The 17,842-nt window shown below is 37.4% G+C and overlaps 2 protein-coding genes across 2 annotated transcripts; one reads left to right on the forward strand and one right to left on the reverse strand.

Moving 5' to 3' along the window:
- Positions 1-4,559: 4,559 nt before the first annotated feature.
- LOC135712056 (UDP-glucosyltransferase 2-like) lies at positions 4,560-8,608 on the forward strand. Its single transcript, XM_065235034.1, has 5 exons — positions 4,560-4,712; positions 4,773-5,002; positions 5,064-5,355; positions 5,417-5,966; positions 8,224-8,608. Exons 1-5 carry the CDS (start codon positions 4,603-4,605, stop codon positions 8,596-8,598), a joined length of 1,557 nt encoding a protein of 518 aa, XP_065091106.1. The 5' UTR covers positions 4,560-4,602; the 3' UTR covers positions 8,599-8,608.
- A 15-nt stretch (positions 8,609-8,623) lies between these two features.
- On the reverse strand, positions 8,624-11,951 carry LOC135712055 (UDP-glycosyltransferase UGT5-like). The gene is made up of 4 exons (XM_065235033.1): positions 11,774-11,951; positions 11,481-11,710; positions 9,423-9,913; positions 8,624-9,358 (listed from the first exon to the last, which is right to left on the reverse strand). The coding sequence occupies exons 1-4, from the start codon at positions 11,887-11,889 to the stop codon at positions 8,624-8,626; spliced, it is 1,572 nt and encodes a 523-aa protein (XP_065091105.1). The 5' UTR covers positions 11,890-11,951.
- Positions 11,952-17,842: the final 5,891 nt, after the last annotated feature.

A 17,842-nucleotide genomic window follows, 5' to 3' on the forward strand; every position in this document is an offset into this window, starting at 1 on the left:
TCGCGCTTTGGCCGTCGTATTTTGTTTATCATCGCGATTTGGAGTCACTACCTTCTTGTAAGTCGATAGTCCGGCTCGTTTTTTGGCTCGATGCACGGTTGTAGACGATACACCCAGCTTATTTTCGGCATCTCGGAGAGAGAGGTTAGGGTTTCGCTTGAAACTACCGGCAACTCTCTTTGTCGTCTCAGCGGCTTCCGGTTTTCGATTTCCCCCCGATCCAGACTTCCTGGCTGTCGACAAACGTTCCCCAAACACTTTAATTACATTTGTAACGGTTGATTTGGCAACTTTTAGCGATTTTGCCAATTTTGCGTGCGAGTAGCTCGGATTTTCGCGATGCGCGAGCAAAATTTTGATACGCTGCTCTTCTTGCTTGGACGACATTTTGACAACTGAAGAGTGAATTCCAAAATCAAAATAGGAGCAACATTCTACACACACACACCTTCAAAATGAGGGGTGTTCAGGTTTTTTAAATGCAAAATTGAAAGAAATACGTCAAGTTGATATTGACCAAATTTTGACCGTATAACCAACAATCAATACGGAACTAACGATTTGAAATTGGCTCACCACTTTAGTAGCCTATTGGTCCCAAGCAAACGATTAACGTACCCTATTCTAGTTGAAAGTTTGTTTTGATTCGCTATGAAAGTTTGGCAGATAACATCAGGGGTGTGTGGATTCATGCAGAATATGCAGGGGTGAGTGAAATAGCTTGGGACTGCTTGGGACCGTTGTTCTGGTACTGAGTGAGCCAAAAATAATAATGATTTTCTTCGGGACCCAGTGGTCTTAGAGTTACCTCTATGGTATAACCCTTTATACGAAGTTTAGGTTTACTATTCGCGCCAGAAACACCAATGTTGCCTGCTGAACAGAGATTGAGCATAATCATAAGACATCAGTGACTTGAATCATTAATAACTTTTGACCCTTAAACGCTGGCCAGACTGGATAGTTATAACATGTTATAACGGTTGTCAAATAATTGCAACACAGAATCCACCATCAAGATAGCGCTATAACATGTTATAACTCTGTAGTCTGAACGTACTATTACATTTAATCGAAAAGTGGTCCGGAACAAATGTGTAGCTGAGATAATTTCCAACAAGCGCAGCTGTCATTTTCTAAAGTAGAGTGAATTGGTGAATTTTGAGTTAGATATGAACCGAAATTATGGTTTCCCCATAGTAATTTCTATATAAACTTCAAATGGGTTGTGCCAAGTCAGTTTCTTACTTAATGAGTTCAAATGTTGGGAGGCTAATCCAATTTAGAACCGTTTGAGCACTGTGGAGCGAAAATTTCAAATTTTGCATCAGTCTTACGGCCACATGGAATTTCACATGATCCTGGCCATATAAAAGGCTACTGTCTTCGGTAAAATTGCACAGTAGGTCAAAGCGGATTTGTTAGAAAGCAATAGTACAGAATTTTCTCACTAAGCGGCGTCAATGTACAAGTCAATTTCCTGCATAAAATATATCTTGAGATCTTCACTATTAAGAAAGTTTCCGTCTTCTTGAAAGATGTTCCGGTATTCAATGTCTTCTAATTTATGGGCTGGTTAGTTCGAAATTATCTCACTACATGACACTAGTCTATGTGCAGACTTCAAGTAGATATCCTGACTTTGTACATAGTGAGGATTTCCTTTTTCATTAGAGGAGTTATTAACTGGAACGACCTTCCGCAGGAGATCATTGATGAAAATAGTACGATAATGTTTCAGTACGATTTAGTTGGTTAGTTTTCTTCAACTTTGAAAGCCTCCATTCAGCCTTTAACTTTGAAAGCCTCCATTCCTCCATTCTTCTGTAACATTGAAAGCCTCCATTCAGCCTGAGGCTGGTTCGCCTCCGCTCAGAACGATTTTGAATTAGTTATAGTTTTTGAATTACAAGTATATGAGTTTAACCATTATGCGAAATATGCAGCTTATTGTATCTATTATCTTTGCGAAGAAAAAAGGTGTAAATCTTAGGTTACAGGCGTACATAAATAAGTAAATAAAGGTGATTTTTATTGCATTTTGACTTGCTCTCACCAGAAAAAGTCGGTGTTAGAATAAGAGACCATAGTCATAGATCCCTGTTTGACTGATGGATGAAAAAAGATCACTGCTCCTTATTCTGAAATAATATGGTCTACCAAATGAACTTATATCATGAAGTTTATGTAGTTGGTCATGTCGGCTAATGAAGGTACTTATAATGTAAAGGTTTACAACAGTTTGAAGTAGGTACCTCCTAATCATCATCAATTTTGCTGAAAATTTTCTCAGAAGGTCAACTTAATATTTGAAACAATAATCTTACTTAACTGACCTGATCTATAACATTATTGATTACTTAAGCCGATGTTTTAGACCTTATATACATTTCGGACTCCGAATTAGCGTCAGTATGACCGGGAAGTTTCTAAGAATTACATTGGGATTAAAAAAAAACCCAAATGAGTCCATATCAAATACCTTGATCAGAGTTCTGTGTAAGCCTCTTCAACAGATCTGTGAAAAATAAGTGTTTGACACAAAGTCTTTAAACTTTAGTTATTATGTACACATAAATTCTCTTCGCATGATTTTTCATAGGAACATAATTATCTTTTTTTTTATTAGAGCTAATAGTTGCAAATTACCCCTTCTAAGAACTTGTTTAATAAATATTGTTTCGAAAAGAATGAATAGAAAAAATACTTAACGTGAATCACTTATTCTGATGTTTTATAACTTACTCAAATACATGTTTCAATGTGGGACTCCACTTATCTCTATTAATTGCAGACTAAGTGAAAGTTATAGAGGAGAGTGATTAAATTTTGGATATAGATATCTCAGCGTGAAAATCAAATTATGATGCGGTTTTTGCATAGGCCTTTATTGTAATATCTTATGTCCCTTTATATATAATCTAAAACCTCCAAAGCTACATAATGTAAAATCGTAAAATAACGTTGCTTTATGAAAGCTAACCCAAAACTTATTTCCAAAGCCACATGTGAGAAGGGCATACAAGCTTTTTGTAAACAAACATTTGAAAAGCCTTTTCTCGCCAACCGAGGGTCGCCCACACAAACCAACAACATCATCGGGAAAGAGAATGTTTCCCCTACCCGGTAATGATGGTTTGCGTGGGTGTAATGTGGGTGGCGATAAAAGGGCATAAGAAAGTATGTATACAAAAAGCTTGTATGCCATTTTCACATGTTGTTCTTGAATTTTGAAAAATTGGGGCAAACTTGATCCGCTTTTGATAGCATGCATTTTTGTGAGGGATAGTAGACTCTCAAATATATGTTTTTAAATACTCTCGAGCCTCTGACATGAAATATAAATTCCTAAATTTAAAAAAAAAAATCCAGAAAAGACAGTATTAAAAGATGGGGGACAGTTGATACCCTTTTTATGATATGTATTTTAATATAAATGTTTACACAATGTTCACTCGATGGAATGTGTGAAAATTCTGGAGGTTCAATTATCCCCCTACATACTTTTATTTGTTTGCACTCATATCTTAGGACTAAGTGTCTATTCCTTGGAGGATCAACTTTCCTCTTATCGAGTTTTCATATTCAAATCAAACTGAATAAAATAGCAAAAGAAACAACAACAATTCAATGATATTGATTCTACTTATTCAAAGCAATGAACTGTAAAAAATGTATGCGTTTTTGTTGAATGTCCAAACAGTTATTCAAAATTTTCTAGCTGTATTAGGGAGAGAAAACATAAGAACTGCTATCACATACATATACACCTGTGTTCAATATAATAGCAGCGCATGCCGATTTCCATACTAAATGGTCAACTTTGACAAGTTGTAACTTTGTTCTCGTAAGATCAATTGAGCTGAAACGTTCACCACAGAACTACAAATATGTTCAATTTTACGATTACAAAATACCAAATTTTTGGAAGCACCTGTTGGTCTGGTCAGCTTTGAAAAGTTGTAACTTTGTTCTCTTAAGATCAATTGAGCGATTTACGATTACAAAATACCAACTTTTTGGAAGCACCTGTTGGAAAGTGAGGCACTAGGTAAAATTGTATGCTATTATTTTGAACAGTTTTACCTAGTGTCTCACTTTCCAACAGGTGCTTCCAAAAAGTTGGTATTTTGTAATCGTAAATCGCTCAATTGATCTTAAGAGAACAAAGTTACAACTTTTCAAAGCTGACCAGACCAGAGGCGTGTGGAAATTATTCGTTCTAACTGTTGCATGCTTTAGATGGCCGTTGCTGAACCGCTAAAGCCACAATAATCTCAAATAAGAGGACACATTCATTTTAAGCTTAACGAATCAGTTATATATATACAATTATCCAAAAATAAATCCAAATCTAGGTGTACGCCATGCCGCAACTGATATGCTTTGGACATCCAAACACACTTCCTCCTCATAATGATCGCTAACCTATACCGAAACAAGATAGCGCATGACCTTGGCCACTGTGAAATCAGTAGATTCTCGCGCTTATTTTTATCACCAAGCGCCGAGCCAATTGATGAGAATGAGTTTCAATTTAGTTGGACTCCCGGTTTCAATCCACTCGGGTCGCTTGAGGAGTTGTCTCAAAAACTATATAGCATGAAGAAAATACTGAGTGTCATATTTGTGGCGGTGCAATTAGTGAGTGTTGCTTTCGGAGCCAATATTCTATGTTTGTTCGGAGTAGCCAGTCCCAGCCATCACATTTGGTATGGAGCTTAATGTTTTACCTGTCTTCTCAACAATATGATAACGTTTCTTTATTTAAGGAATCGTGCCATAGCACATGAATTGTCATCCAAAGGTCACAATGTAACAATCGTTTCGGCGGATATAGAAAAAGATGCACCATCAAACGTTCACTATATTGAGTTGGAGCAAACATATCCCGAATTGTATAGTGGCCCACACAATATTGACTTGCTGGAGATGGCGAATGAAAACATTTTTATGTCCATAAAATCATTCTATGACGAATTCGTTTTTACAGAGTGCAAAGGTGGTTGAGGTGATATTTGCTGAAACATAATTTATTTAGCTAAGAATCAATAATATTTTAGGAATTCTAAAATCGAAAGGTCTGGATTTCATCAAAAACTACCCTGATGATTTTAAATTCGATCTGGTTCTCTACGATATGACCTGTGGAGGATGCTTACATGGACTATTGCACAAATTTGGCTATCCACCATTGGTCAGTGTAACTGCTTTCAACAATCCGCCATATGTAACCGATGTCATTGGAGGACACAAGCATTTCGCTTACATTCCCTTCTATTCGCTGAGCTATGGCACTGACATGACCTTCTGGCAACGTATTCACAATACACTGTTATATGCTACTGACTATGCGTACGAAAAATGGCTTATTCTATCATACAAGATTCTATTTTTTTTTTTATACATATTCAAGGTACCGAACAATCATCAGCAATCCTAAATTGGATCGTATGGTTCGAGACTACTTCCAATACAAAGACCTTCCATACGTGCCGGACATTGATCGTCTATCAAAAATCATACTTGTCAATGCTCATTACTCCATCGACTTTCCGGAACCAGCTCCACCCAATCTAATTCCTGTCGGTGGTCTACAGATAAAAAATCCACAACAGCTTCCTAAAGATATAGAAGACTTCATAATCGCCGGCAAAAAAGGGGCAGTCTTATTTTCGCTTGGAACCAATATAAGAAGTGACGAACTTGGCAAGGAGCGCCAACAAATGTTCATCGACGCTATAAGGCAGATCCCAGATTATAATTTCTTATGGAAATTTGAATCCGATTTGGATTTGAAACTTCCGAAGAACCTGATCATTAGAAAATGGTTGCCCCAGAACGATATATTGGCCCATCCGGACGTGAAGGGTTTCATCACGCACACAGGGTTGCTAAGTATGCATGAAGCATCGTGGTATGGCGTTCCCATGATAGGAATCCCCTTCATTGCTGATCAACATCGGGTAAGTCAAATTAGTACTAGATACTGAACTAATTTACAGCTAACGGAAGATCATAACCACTGGGACAGTTTTATAAATCTATTTTTGTTCACTACTAAAATATCTGTAAATACTACTGATCACTGTAAAACCAATACAGGAAACAAAATATTCCACGTGGATGACGATGTCTGCACCTACGATACATTAATTAATCAAGAAAGATGAAAATATGTGTCTCATCCCATGCTTATCAAAGAAAATGTCAGCTCTCAACACTCTTTTGAGGGTTCCCCTATTAACCACTAGAAGCAAAGACGATCACTTAGTTTCTATTGGATTCGTCTATAGCGGCAGTGTTTTAGCAAATATACTGTATTTACAGTATAGATCACTCTTTTGTTTTTTCGGAGACACGCTTTTCGGTCAAAAAACGCGTTTTGCGTCAGAAAAGGCAACTAATATATTTTATAAACATTAGAAAAGTTTCTACAAAGCTACAGCAGCAATTTAAATAAAATCTTGTTTAAACAACTATTTTTGTCTTCCCATAAGTATTTACAGGACTAAACCTAAATTGCCTGATTGTAATTAATGTAATTAAATTATAATTTTCAAGCATAATCAAGTGCATGTTGGTTGCCTTTTCCGGCGTTAGGTGGTGTGTTGAACAGGAAGTTTCTGTCACCTGCGTGATGAATGGAAAATCGGGGATGTTGTACCTTCCAGCCATTTTGAAAGCGTAGGAGATTCACTCGACAGACTTTGCGGCGAACGGTTGTTTGTTTCTTGCGGTCGCGGTTTTAACGAACAAAATGGCTGGAAGGTACCACAGGGGAGTGAACTATATTCTTGATATGTTGTTAATGTTTCACTACTGGAGGCCCGATTCTCCGAAATCTCATGAATTATGTGAATCTTTGAAACTTTCCGGGCTATTCTCTACCATGCTTGGCATACACAGTTGTACACCCCAACTGCTCATTTGCTAATAACTTTTACTCAGTTGTTGAAATTTGTTTTTCTTTAAAGTAATTGATAGATTAGGATCATCGCTTACTATAGATATGCAAAAAGTAGATAAATCTTAACATTTGAATCAACACCAATGAATTTTTACTATTAAAGTCCGAGATGCGAGCATTTCTCACTTCATTTTTACAACGCAAAAACAAATATAGTTTATTACTAGAATTAAAATCTACTTTGTTTTATGTATCTATAACAAGCTTAAACTCTTTTCTATCTACTGCTTCAAAAAGAACTATGTTTCGTCAACTCTGTGTAAAGTTATTAGCAAATGAGCAGTTCATGATCAAAACTGTGTATGCCAAGCTTGTTCACCACGCCTCTTATTGAAATATCTTATGACAAATATCAGTAATCATATACACCCCGCTGATCAATTTGACCCCGTTCTACACTACTGCTTAATTAATACAATAACAGTACAGTTGTTAACATTTTGCAATTCGAGTCCTGCATTGGACCATATCAAACCTTCTCATCCTTTTGGTAGAGACCTGAATCACTGCAATTTTCGGATGAATCGTAATTTATTATTTTGAAAAATTAATTTATTTTATGAGTTTTGGATTTTTTATGTTTGAATGTTGAACATTTCCTTTTGTGAATACTTAGATGGCATATTATGACAATTATTTAATTTATCCCCTCTGCGTCAGGCATTCCAAACAAAATAGTAAATTGTATCTACATAGGGGAAATAACGCCTTTGTTATTTCTTTAGCTATTATTGTCCGGAGATTTAATGAAGCCCTTGAGTGCTGATTTTCTGCATGAAGATGCATCATCATCCAGAGTATCGTTTTGCAAAAAAAAAACATTCTAAGACTGACGATAATACGATAATACCATAGAGGTAACTCTAAGACTAGTAGGTCCCGAAGAAACGTGCTCAACTATTTGGCTCAGCTGTGGTACTATCTTCGGTCCCAAGCTAATCGATGCACCCCTCGAAACATAGGAAAATCCACTAACCCCTCATTTTATCTGTCAAACTTTCATAGCGAATCAAAACCAACATTGTGTAGTAGTAGAATTTTGACTAGAATGGGGTACGTTAATCGTTTGCTTGGGACCAATAGGCTAGTCAAGTAGTGAGCCAATTTAAAATCGTTAGTTTCGTATTGATTTTTGATAATACCCCCCAACGATAATAGGTAAAGAAGTGCCGAAGCCGTCATTACCCCCAATAGGAAATTATATATTACGAATATATTAATCGAACAAGACTTTACTTTTATTACTTTTTCAGAACCTGGAAAAATGCATCCGTATGGGCGTTGCAGAGCGAGTCGTTTTCCAAACGCTGTCAATGGAACAGATTCGTGACACTGTGAATAAGGTTCTGAAAACACCCAAGTATCGAGAGAACATGAAAAAAGTATCGGCCCTGTTTCGTGATCAACCAGAGAAACCGCTGGACCGTGCCGTTTGGTGGGTTGAATGGGTGCTCCGTCATCCCGACGTAGAAGGCTTACAATCCCCGGTTTTGAAGTTGGGATTCCTTAGAAGTAATCTAATCGACGTAGTCGCTTTTCTTATGGTTGTACCACTGTTAGCTCTGTTCTTTTTGAAGAAACTATTATTTGGAGGACGTCACGTAGATTATGATAAGAAGAAAAGATAACGATTATTAACCTAGCCTTTTATTTCTACTGAGATTTTTTAGTATTAACAATACTATTAGATTGCCGTACACTTTTTAAGCACCTTAAAAATCTATAGAAAATATACAATTCAGCTACACAAATAAAAATTAAACAACCGATCACATCGACATTGTTCTTTGCTATTGTATTCATATCAAGTATAGGAGACCGCGAGTGATACTCATGTGGATGCCTGAGAACCCACTCAATCCACCAGATAGCGCGATCGAGTGGTTTCTCTGGCTGATCTCTTAGAAGCTCTGACCTTTTTTGCATATTGATTCGAAATGTATCGTTTCCGAGCAAGTTTACTAACGTTTTCTCAATTGACTCAGTTGATAACGCTCTCAGACTCAATGAGAGCCCTGCTCCGTCTCTTATCGATCGTGCAGCATTTTTATGCTGATCTATGTAGATAGGAATTGCAACGATAGGTACTCCATGATATGTAGCTTCGTACGTACCGAGCAATCCACAATGTGTAATGAAGGCCCTTATCTTGGGATGCGCCAGAATGTCACTTTGCGAAAGCCATTTTCGTATCATGACGTTGGGTGGAGTAGGAACCGGAAGATTCTCTTCGTCAAACTTCCACAAAAAATTGTACTCAGGTAGCTTAGAGAACGCCTCCATAAACATCATCTGCCGTTCCCGGGTGAACATTTTGCTTTTGAAATTCGTACCCATTGCAAAAAGAACTGCTCCTTTTGGACTGCTTTCAATGAATGATAGAATGTCCTGTAAATATGACAATAATAATTAATGAGCATTTGTTCAAATATGTGAGTTTAGCCAAGCATACTTGAGATAAAGGATTCGGATCCACAACCTGAAGTCCTCCTACAGGGATTACATTTTGTGGTAAAATTTCTGCACTATCAAGTATTGGATTCGAATTAACCAACATCAACTGGGTGCGTTTCTCGATGTTCATCAAATACGGTAGTGGGAAGTTGAAAGCTGATTGTGCAAGCGCTTGTATGCGAGCTAAAAACACCCATCGATGATAGACTGAGTCGAAGCTCTGCACCAGAAAGTCCATTGCTCTTTCAAAGAAATTCATTCTGCTGTCATATGCGAGTGCAAAATATGGCGATGGTTTATGACCACCAACGAGAAGTGGACTAAATGGTGGAAATCCAAATGCTGACACACTGATTAAAGGAGGATAACCAAATTTGTGTAGAAAACCTGAGATGCACGGGCCAGCTGAACAGTCGTAGATAACAGCATCGAAGCGAAAATCGTCCGGATAGTTGAGTAATACTTTGAATCCCCGCGAACTTGTGCAACCTGCAAAATAAAGTAATAAGTGGAATTAAATAAATAACATATGCATTTGCATTTTATTCGTCCCATTCAGGGTTGCTGCCATGTTGGTGGTTGTTGCGTCCGATTAGGTTTAGTGGTTGCCGAAAAACACGACTTAATTCCCTAAATCAATGTTTTTCTGATGGTGTTCCAACGATAAACGATTACATACACGTTTTTTTCAGTTACCTCTGATACGTCATTTGTAATAATCTCCGGTCCCATTCAAATTTTCACATTATTTATGAACTGCCCTTATATTTGACATTGATGATGGATGTCAAAATGACGTTTCACATTCATCTATTGATGTCCGATTTTTATTCGAATAATCGATTAATCGATTAACGAGCCAAAAAATCCAATATTTTACCGGTTATATCATGCCAAGTAAGCATTAACTTCTCCAGAGGATCATCATGCATCGTTTAAAACGTGAAGAGCTTTGAGTGTATAGGTTTATTTCGTTTAAATTCCGTTATAATTGCTTATTTTTTGACAGATGGTGGTGTTGAGTACTTGGCACTGATGAAGTCTGCAAATATTATACGAAATTCGCGTATCTGTCAAAAGATAAGCAATTTAAAGGAAACAAACCATCACACTCAAAGCTCTTCATAAAAGGATTCCGTTAAGAGGTTCGACAAGTTTTGTAAAAGTTTAAAACATGCTCTGCAGAGAGTCTTGGTGGAAAAATGACAGAACCGTAACCAAAAGTTAATCGATTAGTTGATTGATTGAACAACGCAAAACGTCAACTCTTCCGAGGGGGCATCACAAGTGTAAAAACACAGGACATGGATGTGCGTGAACGAAAGGGACCGAACACGAGGACCACGAAAAAAAGTGTTTTATCCGACTGTCCTACTAGTATTCTAAAAAAAATATGTAGCAGTTGTTGCACCAATTTGACTCAGTGGTTGTTGAGAAACACGACTTAGTTCCCTCAATACATTTTTTTAGGATTTTCAAAGTCTATTTTTTTTTGCTGAGATCTTCGTAAAACTTATAGCCAAGCTGCTCGGTGGTGCCAAAATTTCAGAGTTTTGGGAGGGGTAATTGAAAATCACCGCATCTACAAAATCATGGGTCAATTCAAAATGTGTAATTAGGATAAAATTTCATAAAAAAAACTCATATCATACTGTTAAGAATCATAAGAGCCTAACTGCGATGATCGATGTAGTTGTGCCCTTATGATTCGGAAACTTTCCCACTAAATTCTAAAACATAACAATTTTTTTGATATTTTAAATAAAATATCCCACTATGTTGTTAGTATTGTTCTTGGCACCATTTCAAAATTATACAATGTAATGAATTGAATATTCAGTAGTTTCATTAAATAAATAATAAAAAAATGGGATCAAGGTATTCTAATTCTATTAAAATTGAGTTATGGATTTTGAATTTTTTTAGCAGTGCCCACAAGTTAACGTTTCGTGAAGAACAAGCTATTTAGTTTGATTAAAACCGTACTCGCTGTTGAGCCAAATACGACTGCAAGCTATCATGTTTAAAACTACATCATTCCCATTTACATACATACCAATGCATCCGAGGATCCCAAACTTGTACGCAGACATCACAGCTTCAAAAGGATTATCTTCCGATCTTTCCATGATATTGTTCGTAGCGGTTCCATTTCCGTACAGCACGTTATATGTGTTCTCCAAATGAATATACGTAGTGTTCTGGGGTGGATTAGGATCTACGTTTACAGAAAGTACCGTCACATTATGACCATTTGCAGCCAGTTTGTTTATCACCGGGTGAATCCTACGGAATCGACAATGACTATGAATATGTGATTATATACCTAATCGACAACTGATTCGTTACCAAATAAAGTGGCTTGGAGATGGTACACCCATCAACACTAGTATGTTATCACAAGTCACACTATCAAAACCAAAATCTAAAATCAAAATCCAAACAAGCAAACAAATCTTCATCATTTGAAGGAAATACGTTTACACTTCCACTGCGGAACAATAAATGACTCTGACTCCGAGGTAGAGCGAGAATAAACCCCGAAAAATGCAAATGAAAGACTCGTCACGTACCACATCCAAAAGGGAGTTACAATTACTTACTGTTTCCACCATGCTGCTCGATCGGTATACCTAGTTCGACAAAGGGTCACCAATATTTCACGGCGTGTCTCTCAAGAATAGTTTTATTATTTAAAAATAGACATCGACAAAAGCTTCATCATGCGAACGAATGCACTGTAACATATCGCGCGTGGTTCTGAAATCGATATTTTGGTATAAAAAACGTGACGAAGCCCCCTTTCGAAACCCCTCCCACAAGGGAGATTAGTTGATTTTCAATAAATCTTGCGTGACGTACTTAATGCAGGTTCCCCTGTTTTACGAAAAATAAGAATGACTTTTTGAAACTCCCGAAGAATCATTTCAGATTGATGTAAGGTAAAAGCATATATTTTAATGATTCACGGTTCGTAATTTTTAATCGAAACATTGTTCAAGCAGACCCACCGTGAGTTTCCAGCATATTTCTTTCTGTTTCTATTACAATTGCTAGCCCAGAGATAAAAAGGTTCAACAAAAACGACACATGCTTGTCACAGCATGCATTCTTACTTGAGGTTGAAGATTTTTCAAAAAGCCTAAATGGTTGTGTATTTTTCAAGCTGTTTTGCACAACACAAGACGAACCAAAACTTTTTCTACAGCTTAAGCTGTAGCATCAAGATTCCCGAAATCATAAATCATCGAGTTAAAATCAGGAACTAAATTCATAAATTTAACTATTAGCTTTTAAAGCAAAAATGTAAAAAAATAAATTAACCTAAATTAAATTAAGACTGGATTCAAACTAAGAACCTTACGATTATTAAATCTATACTTTGACCACTAGACTATCAGTACTTGTAAGTATATAGTGGACGAAAATAAAATAAAATAAAAAATATGATGGAAGGCAAAATGTGTATAAGAGATACTCATGTAGTGCGGTGAACACGGTTTGCCAGGTAACGCTTGTAGCGGTCATGAATCATGATTCCGCTGTATTATAAAATCATGAATTTCCATTCCGAAATCATGAATCATTGTTATGATTTCATGGGATGGCAAGTTTTTTCATTTCATGATTTTTTATTCATGAAAATGGAATCGGATTTTTTCCCGTGTAGCGAAACAATACAGTGGTTCTCAGCATTTTGTAAAAATTGGAACATTTGTTCCTTATCGCAAAATATTAGACCCGCATTTTTTTGTCTTCCATGTCAGGGGGGTCCAAAAAATCGATTTTTTTTTTTGTTAATGTCTTTATTCAAAAATTCATAACTTTTGAACCACTGAGCCAATTTCAAAGATCAAAATATCAAATGAAAGGTATTTAAAAATACGACGAACGTCTGACGACTACTAGAAAACCAGAACCAGGAGGAAACGAAAAACGAGCCGGACTGTTAACAAACAAGGTTACAGTGACACCCAATCGAGATGATAGGCAAAAAACCACGACCAAAGCAAAAGCACGTAAGTTGTACAAGGGTTTTACATGGCTACCGGAAAGCACAGGTTGAAAATAAATTTAAGCAGAAAAGGTTGTCAATTGTCCTGAAAAAAAATACCTGGTTTGGCAGGCGATTCGTACATGTGGGCTAAAATGCGGAATTTTGTGACCACTGGCACTGATAGATATTTTTGTAAAGGAATGTTTGCAAAAACGCCTGTTACCTTTTTTGAAGAAACACAGTTATTCCGTACTGTTTTGGCCAGATCTCGCTTTCTGTCACTACGAGAAAATGGCTCAGGAATGGTATACCGTCAACAACGGTACAACAGCGGTACAAAATCTGATGGATGGTGTGAAACGTTCATCTCGGCAATTCGCATTTGGAAAGTCGGAAGCCTAATACAATAATATTCCTGTATTTTGTATCAACGGCTACTTCAAAATAAATAAAGTTTGATCATTTATAGATTAACATAATCAGTTAATTATATTTGATCAATTTTTGACCGTTCCACCCTTTAGTACTTCATTTCATGATTGATCAAACAACGGCAATTTTGGATGCCAGAAAATGCAATTTGAGAGAAATTTTATTTACACAATTGGTGAAATTGTAAAGCGTCTATAAATTTGTTTAAATATTATAAGTTTATTCGTCAGGCAAAGTTTGGATTTCCTGTTTAAGAGGATACAAACATTTTATATATTTGTTACATTTGACATGAACGCCCTCAATGCGATCTTTAAAAGTTACTTTTTGGTCAAGTACTAGCCCAAGATATTTCACTTGGTTTGACCAGGAAATTGGAACTCCGTTCATAGTGACTATGTGACTACTACACGCAAACCAAAAATCTATTACAATGAATGTTAGTTCCGTTTCCTATCATCCTCTGTGCATGAACATCGCAACGAATGTTAGAAATTGACCATGCAGGCGATGTAATGGTTTTTTGTCTTTTTTTATTTCGTGTTCCATCTACGCTTTCGACTATACCAGTAAGCTTGTAGAACGACGCACATTGTAGAACATTGTAGAACGACGCACACACTTGTCTCGAATCTCTCCAGCAGAAAAAGTAGAGCATTTTTATTTCGTGTTGCATCTACGCTTTCGACTATACCAGTAAGCTTGTAGAACGACGCACATTGTAGAACATTGTAGAACGACACACACACTTATCTCGAATCTCTCCTGCAGAAAAAAACATACGAAGTCGAGCATGCGAGAAAATGAGCGCTTCATGTTTGCTTTTAGGCTGTCCATAATCAGAAGCATAGAGAGAGCAGTGGTTCGAGTCCAGTCGGCAACCTTTTTTCTATTTTTTTCGACATAATTAATTTCACTCACTAATACACTCCACACTTTTCGGTCTCCAATTTTCTTACATCGGACCGCAGCTAGGTATATCGCATCCTCGGTTCATGCGGTCTCCACTTACATCCTCTGATGATGAATCCCACATAATTGTAAGCGAATCTTACATCCACCGGTTGGGTGTAGCAACAAGAGGATCTCGAAGGACAGAGTGCATCTGCAGTATTCACACTACCACCGTGAGCTACTGAAAGATACGAAGCGGCTTCAGCAAGAAACGGAGCTGAATTGAAAACGAATACAGAGCATGATATTTAACTCCTAGGGTCTCTTCAATTGATACCGAACCAACAATTTGATTACGACAATCAAGTATAACACTAAATTTGTATCGACTACTCCATGATGGCATGAGATAGAATATTTTTTAGTTAATTTATAAATAACCATAACAAAAAGTGATTAATCCTCGTTTTTTTTTATTTATACATAGCAACAATCATCAGAACTGGATTAACACGTAGGACACATTGCATTATCTGAAGTATTCACTTCATCGGACCTACTGGGGTGGCAGACAAAGGAAATTAACTAAAAACGAAGTCAGGACGTGATAACAAACTTATGTCTTTTGGAGTGTCGAGTCGAAAATATAGCATATAATATGATAATCAGGTATGTAAATTGAATTGTTAAAATGGCCCGGTTTGGAAATTCGCCATAACTTTGGTAAAACTGATTGATTTACTAAATTTTCCCTCTTTTTCGAACCTGGACTTGAATTTTTTAAATGGTGTAATTACTGAGCACCATATGTTATACCCAACACTTGTCGAGCAGCATTTAAAGCCAAAACAACATTATTTGTTACATTATCCTAGAATTATAAGAAGCAGTGGTCCTTTGAAAAAAGTTAAAGGTTGTATTCAAGACACGACCGTAGATTTCACCTAGCTCGTGCTCGGTATCAATATTCGGCGACTGTGTTAGAGAGACCACTTTTTCCCATCACGGAAACGCCACGTTTTTTATGACAAAATTACACATTTTCGTGCATAAAACGCACGGAATTTTTGGTTTATTCAATAGAATAATTTGGCAGAAATTTCTTGCTAAAATTTTTCAATCGCGAGATATTCGCGATAAATCATATGAATTCTAGATTTGTTTTGCTTTTTTCTAGCGTCCTGGAGAAAACATTACCTTAGTTCGAAGTTTTTGAGGTTAATTAACAAGGTCATGTGGTATTCGGTCATTGTGAGAATTTGTATGTACCACTGCAATACTGTTATGCATTTATCCACAAACGATTAGTTGTTTTGTACATTATCAATGAGCTTTGGGGGTGATGTGCCTAGCAGTAAGGTGAGCGAACGTTCAATGAAAATTTACTCTTAAACAACAATAGTTTTTTTTTTCCTTGATTTGTTTTCCGTTGATCTTGTTTTCCGTGCTAACGCCAGGGAGACAGCTCCCACACCTGGACCCTACATATCGACCCATCAACTCATGAACCGGGGACCAACGGCTTTACTTGCCTTCCGAAGAAAGGTGTGATCAGAGATGTTATGCCTCAGAACATCCCAGCGGCGCCGACTGGGATTTCCTTCTTTTATGAGTTGACAAATTACCAGAAACGCATCTGATTTCGACGAAGGGATTCCTGTGTACAGAACAAATATCGGTGATACAGAAACCGGTTGTATTTTCTATAGTCATTACTGGTACGGTTTAACTCTTGCTTTGGGACGTATGAACGATTTTGCCATATCTCTGTAGTGCTTTGGCCCTTTGCCGTTTCAGTGACACAGGTGACAATGGTGACTTTGAAGAGAATGAGAATGAGGAACAAACTCAGTTATAATATAGCAACTCATTGGGTTGAAGCAATGAACGGCGTCGTCAACCCAACCAGCTGATTTTGTGATAATAGCACCAATGGAGTTCACATGGTTCTTTTTGCTGGCGATATCGTAACGCTGGTCTGGTGGAAGGTATATCACTCCCGCGATGATAACTCGACTTGGCGTAGTAATTCGAACCCACATTTGTTCCAAACTATCACTAGGATTGATATAGCTATTCCAAAGTGTAGAAACAGCAATCAAGGCACCACTTCCATGTGTCTTCACGCTTTTAGGGCCATTTATACGACCAGTGCGATAGACAGCAACGTCATAAGCACACTCGCATGTGGCAAAAAATTAATCCACCTTAGCTCGTAGGCCTGCAACAGACAAAAATTATCACCAAAAAATCATTTTAAGTCGGATGTTGTTGAAACTCTCAGAAAATAAATAAACACATATTAGCTATGTTTTAGCAAAGTTGGTTTATTCAACCTCCTCTCCTAGGCTAAATGTCAGCACCTTGGACTTAACGCTACCCGTCAAATGCTGTGCAACACTTTCGCCATCTTTCTTGCACACTTTCATCCACTCTTTCTTCAAATCCTTGTCGTTTTTGAAGACCTTCCTTGTTTTCCGGAGCTTGCCCTTCATAATCGCCCAGAATTTTTCTATTGGGCGAAGCTCTGGCAAGTTTGGTGGATTTGCCTCCTTCGGCACAAAAACAACATCGTTGGCTTCGTACCACTCCATCACCGGTTTCGCGTAATGGCACAATGCCAGATCCGGTCAAAAGAGGATGTCATCTTCGTGGGACCGGAGGAAGGGCAGCAGGCGCTTCTGGAGGCATTTTTCTTTATATATTTGGCCGTTGATAGTGCCGGTCGTTATGTTATGACGCTAGGCATTCTGGGAACGTACATAATGCGGTGAAAAGGTTTCTACCGGGACGCCACTTCGAACAATGGCTTGTAGAAACTATTTTTGTGCGCAAATCTAAAAACCCACTTCAACACAATATATGTAGTAGACACTTATACCTTTAAAAAAATGCAATAACAAAAAAATCGATTTTTTGAAAATTTGGCATGAGAACCACCCCTTAAAGCGGCGCCGTTATTACCTCTCACCCCAGCAGGCCTAGGTTCAATCCCAGTCAGCGCCGCCAAGATGTTCTGAGAAATAACATCTCTGATCACGCCTTCCTTCGGATGGGAAGTTAAGCCGTTAGTCCCCGGTTCATGAGTTGATGTA

This window comes from Ochlerotatus camptorhynchus, unplaced genomic scaffold (genome assembly GCF_037179485.1).
Source record: "Ochlerotatus camptorhynchus isolate MF236.1 unplaced genomic scaffold, CSIRO-AGI_Acam_v1.1 ptg000457l, whole genome shotgun sequence".
Lineage (NCBI taxonomy): Eukaryota > Metazoa > Arthropoda > Insecta > Diptera > Culicidae > Ochlerotatus > Ochlerotatus camptorhynchus.

Coding starts and splice junctions, on each gene's coding strand:
- LOC135712056 (XM_065235034.1), top strand. CDS start 4,603: ATGAAGAAAATACTGAGTGTCATATTTGTGGCGGTGCAATTAGTGAGT. Junction 5,356..5,416: donor TTATATGCTACTGACTATGC/GTACGAAAAATG, acceptor TACATATTCAAG/GTACCGAACAATCATCAGCA. Junction 5,967..8,223: donor TCATTGCTGATCAACATCGG/GTAAGTCAAATT, acceptor TTACTTTTTCAG/AACCTGGAAAAATGCATCCG.
- LOC135712055 (XM_065235033.1), bottom strand. CDS start 11,889: ATGATGAAGATTTGTTTGCTTGTTTGGATTTTGATTTTAGATTTTGGT. Junction 9,914..11,480: donor TGGGATCCTCGGATGCATTG/GTATGTATGTAA, acceptor TTTATTTTGCAG/GTTGCACAAGTTCGCGGGGA. Junction 9,359..9,422: donor ATCCGAATCCTTTATCTCAA/GTATGCTTGGCT, acceptor TCATATTTACAG/GACATTCTATCATTCATTGA.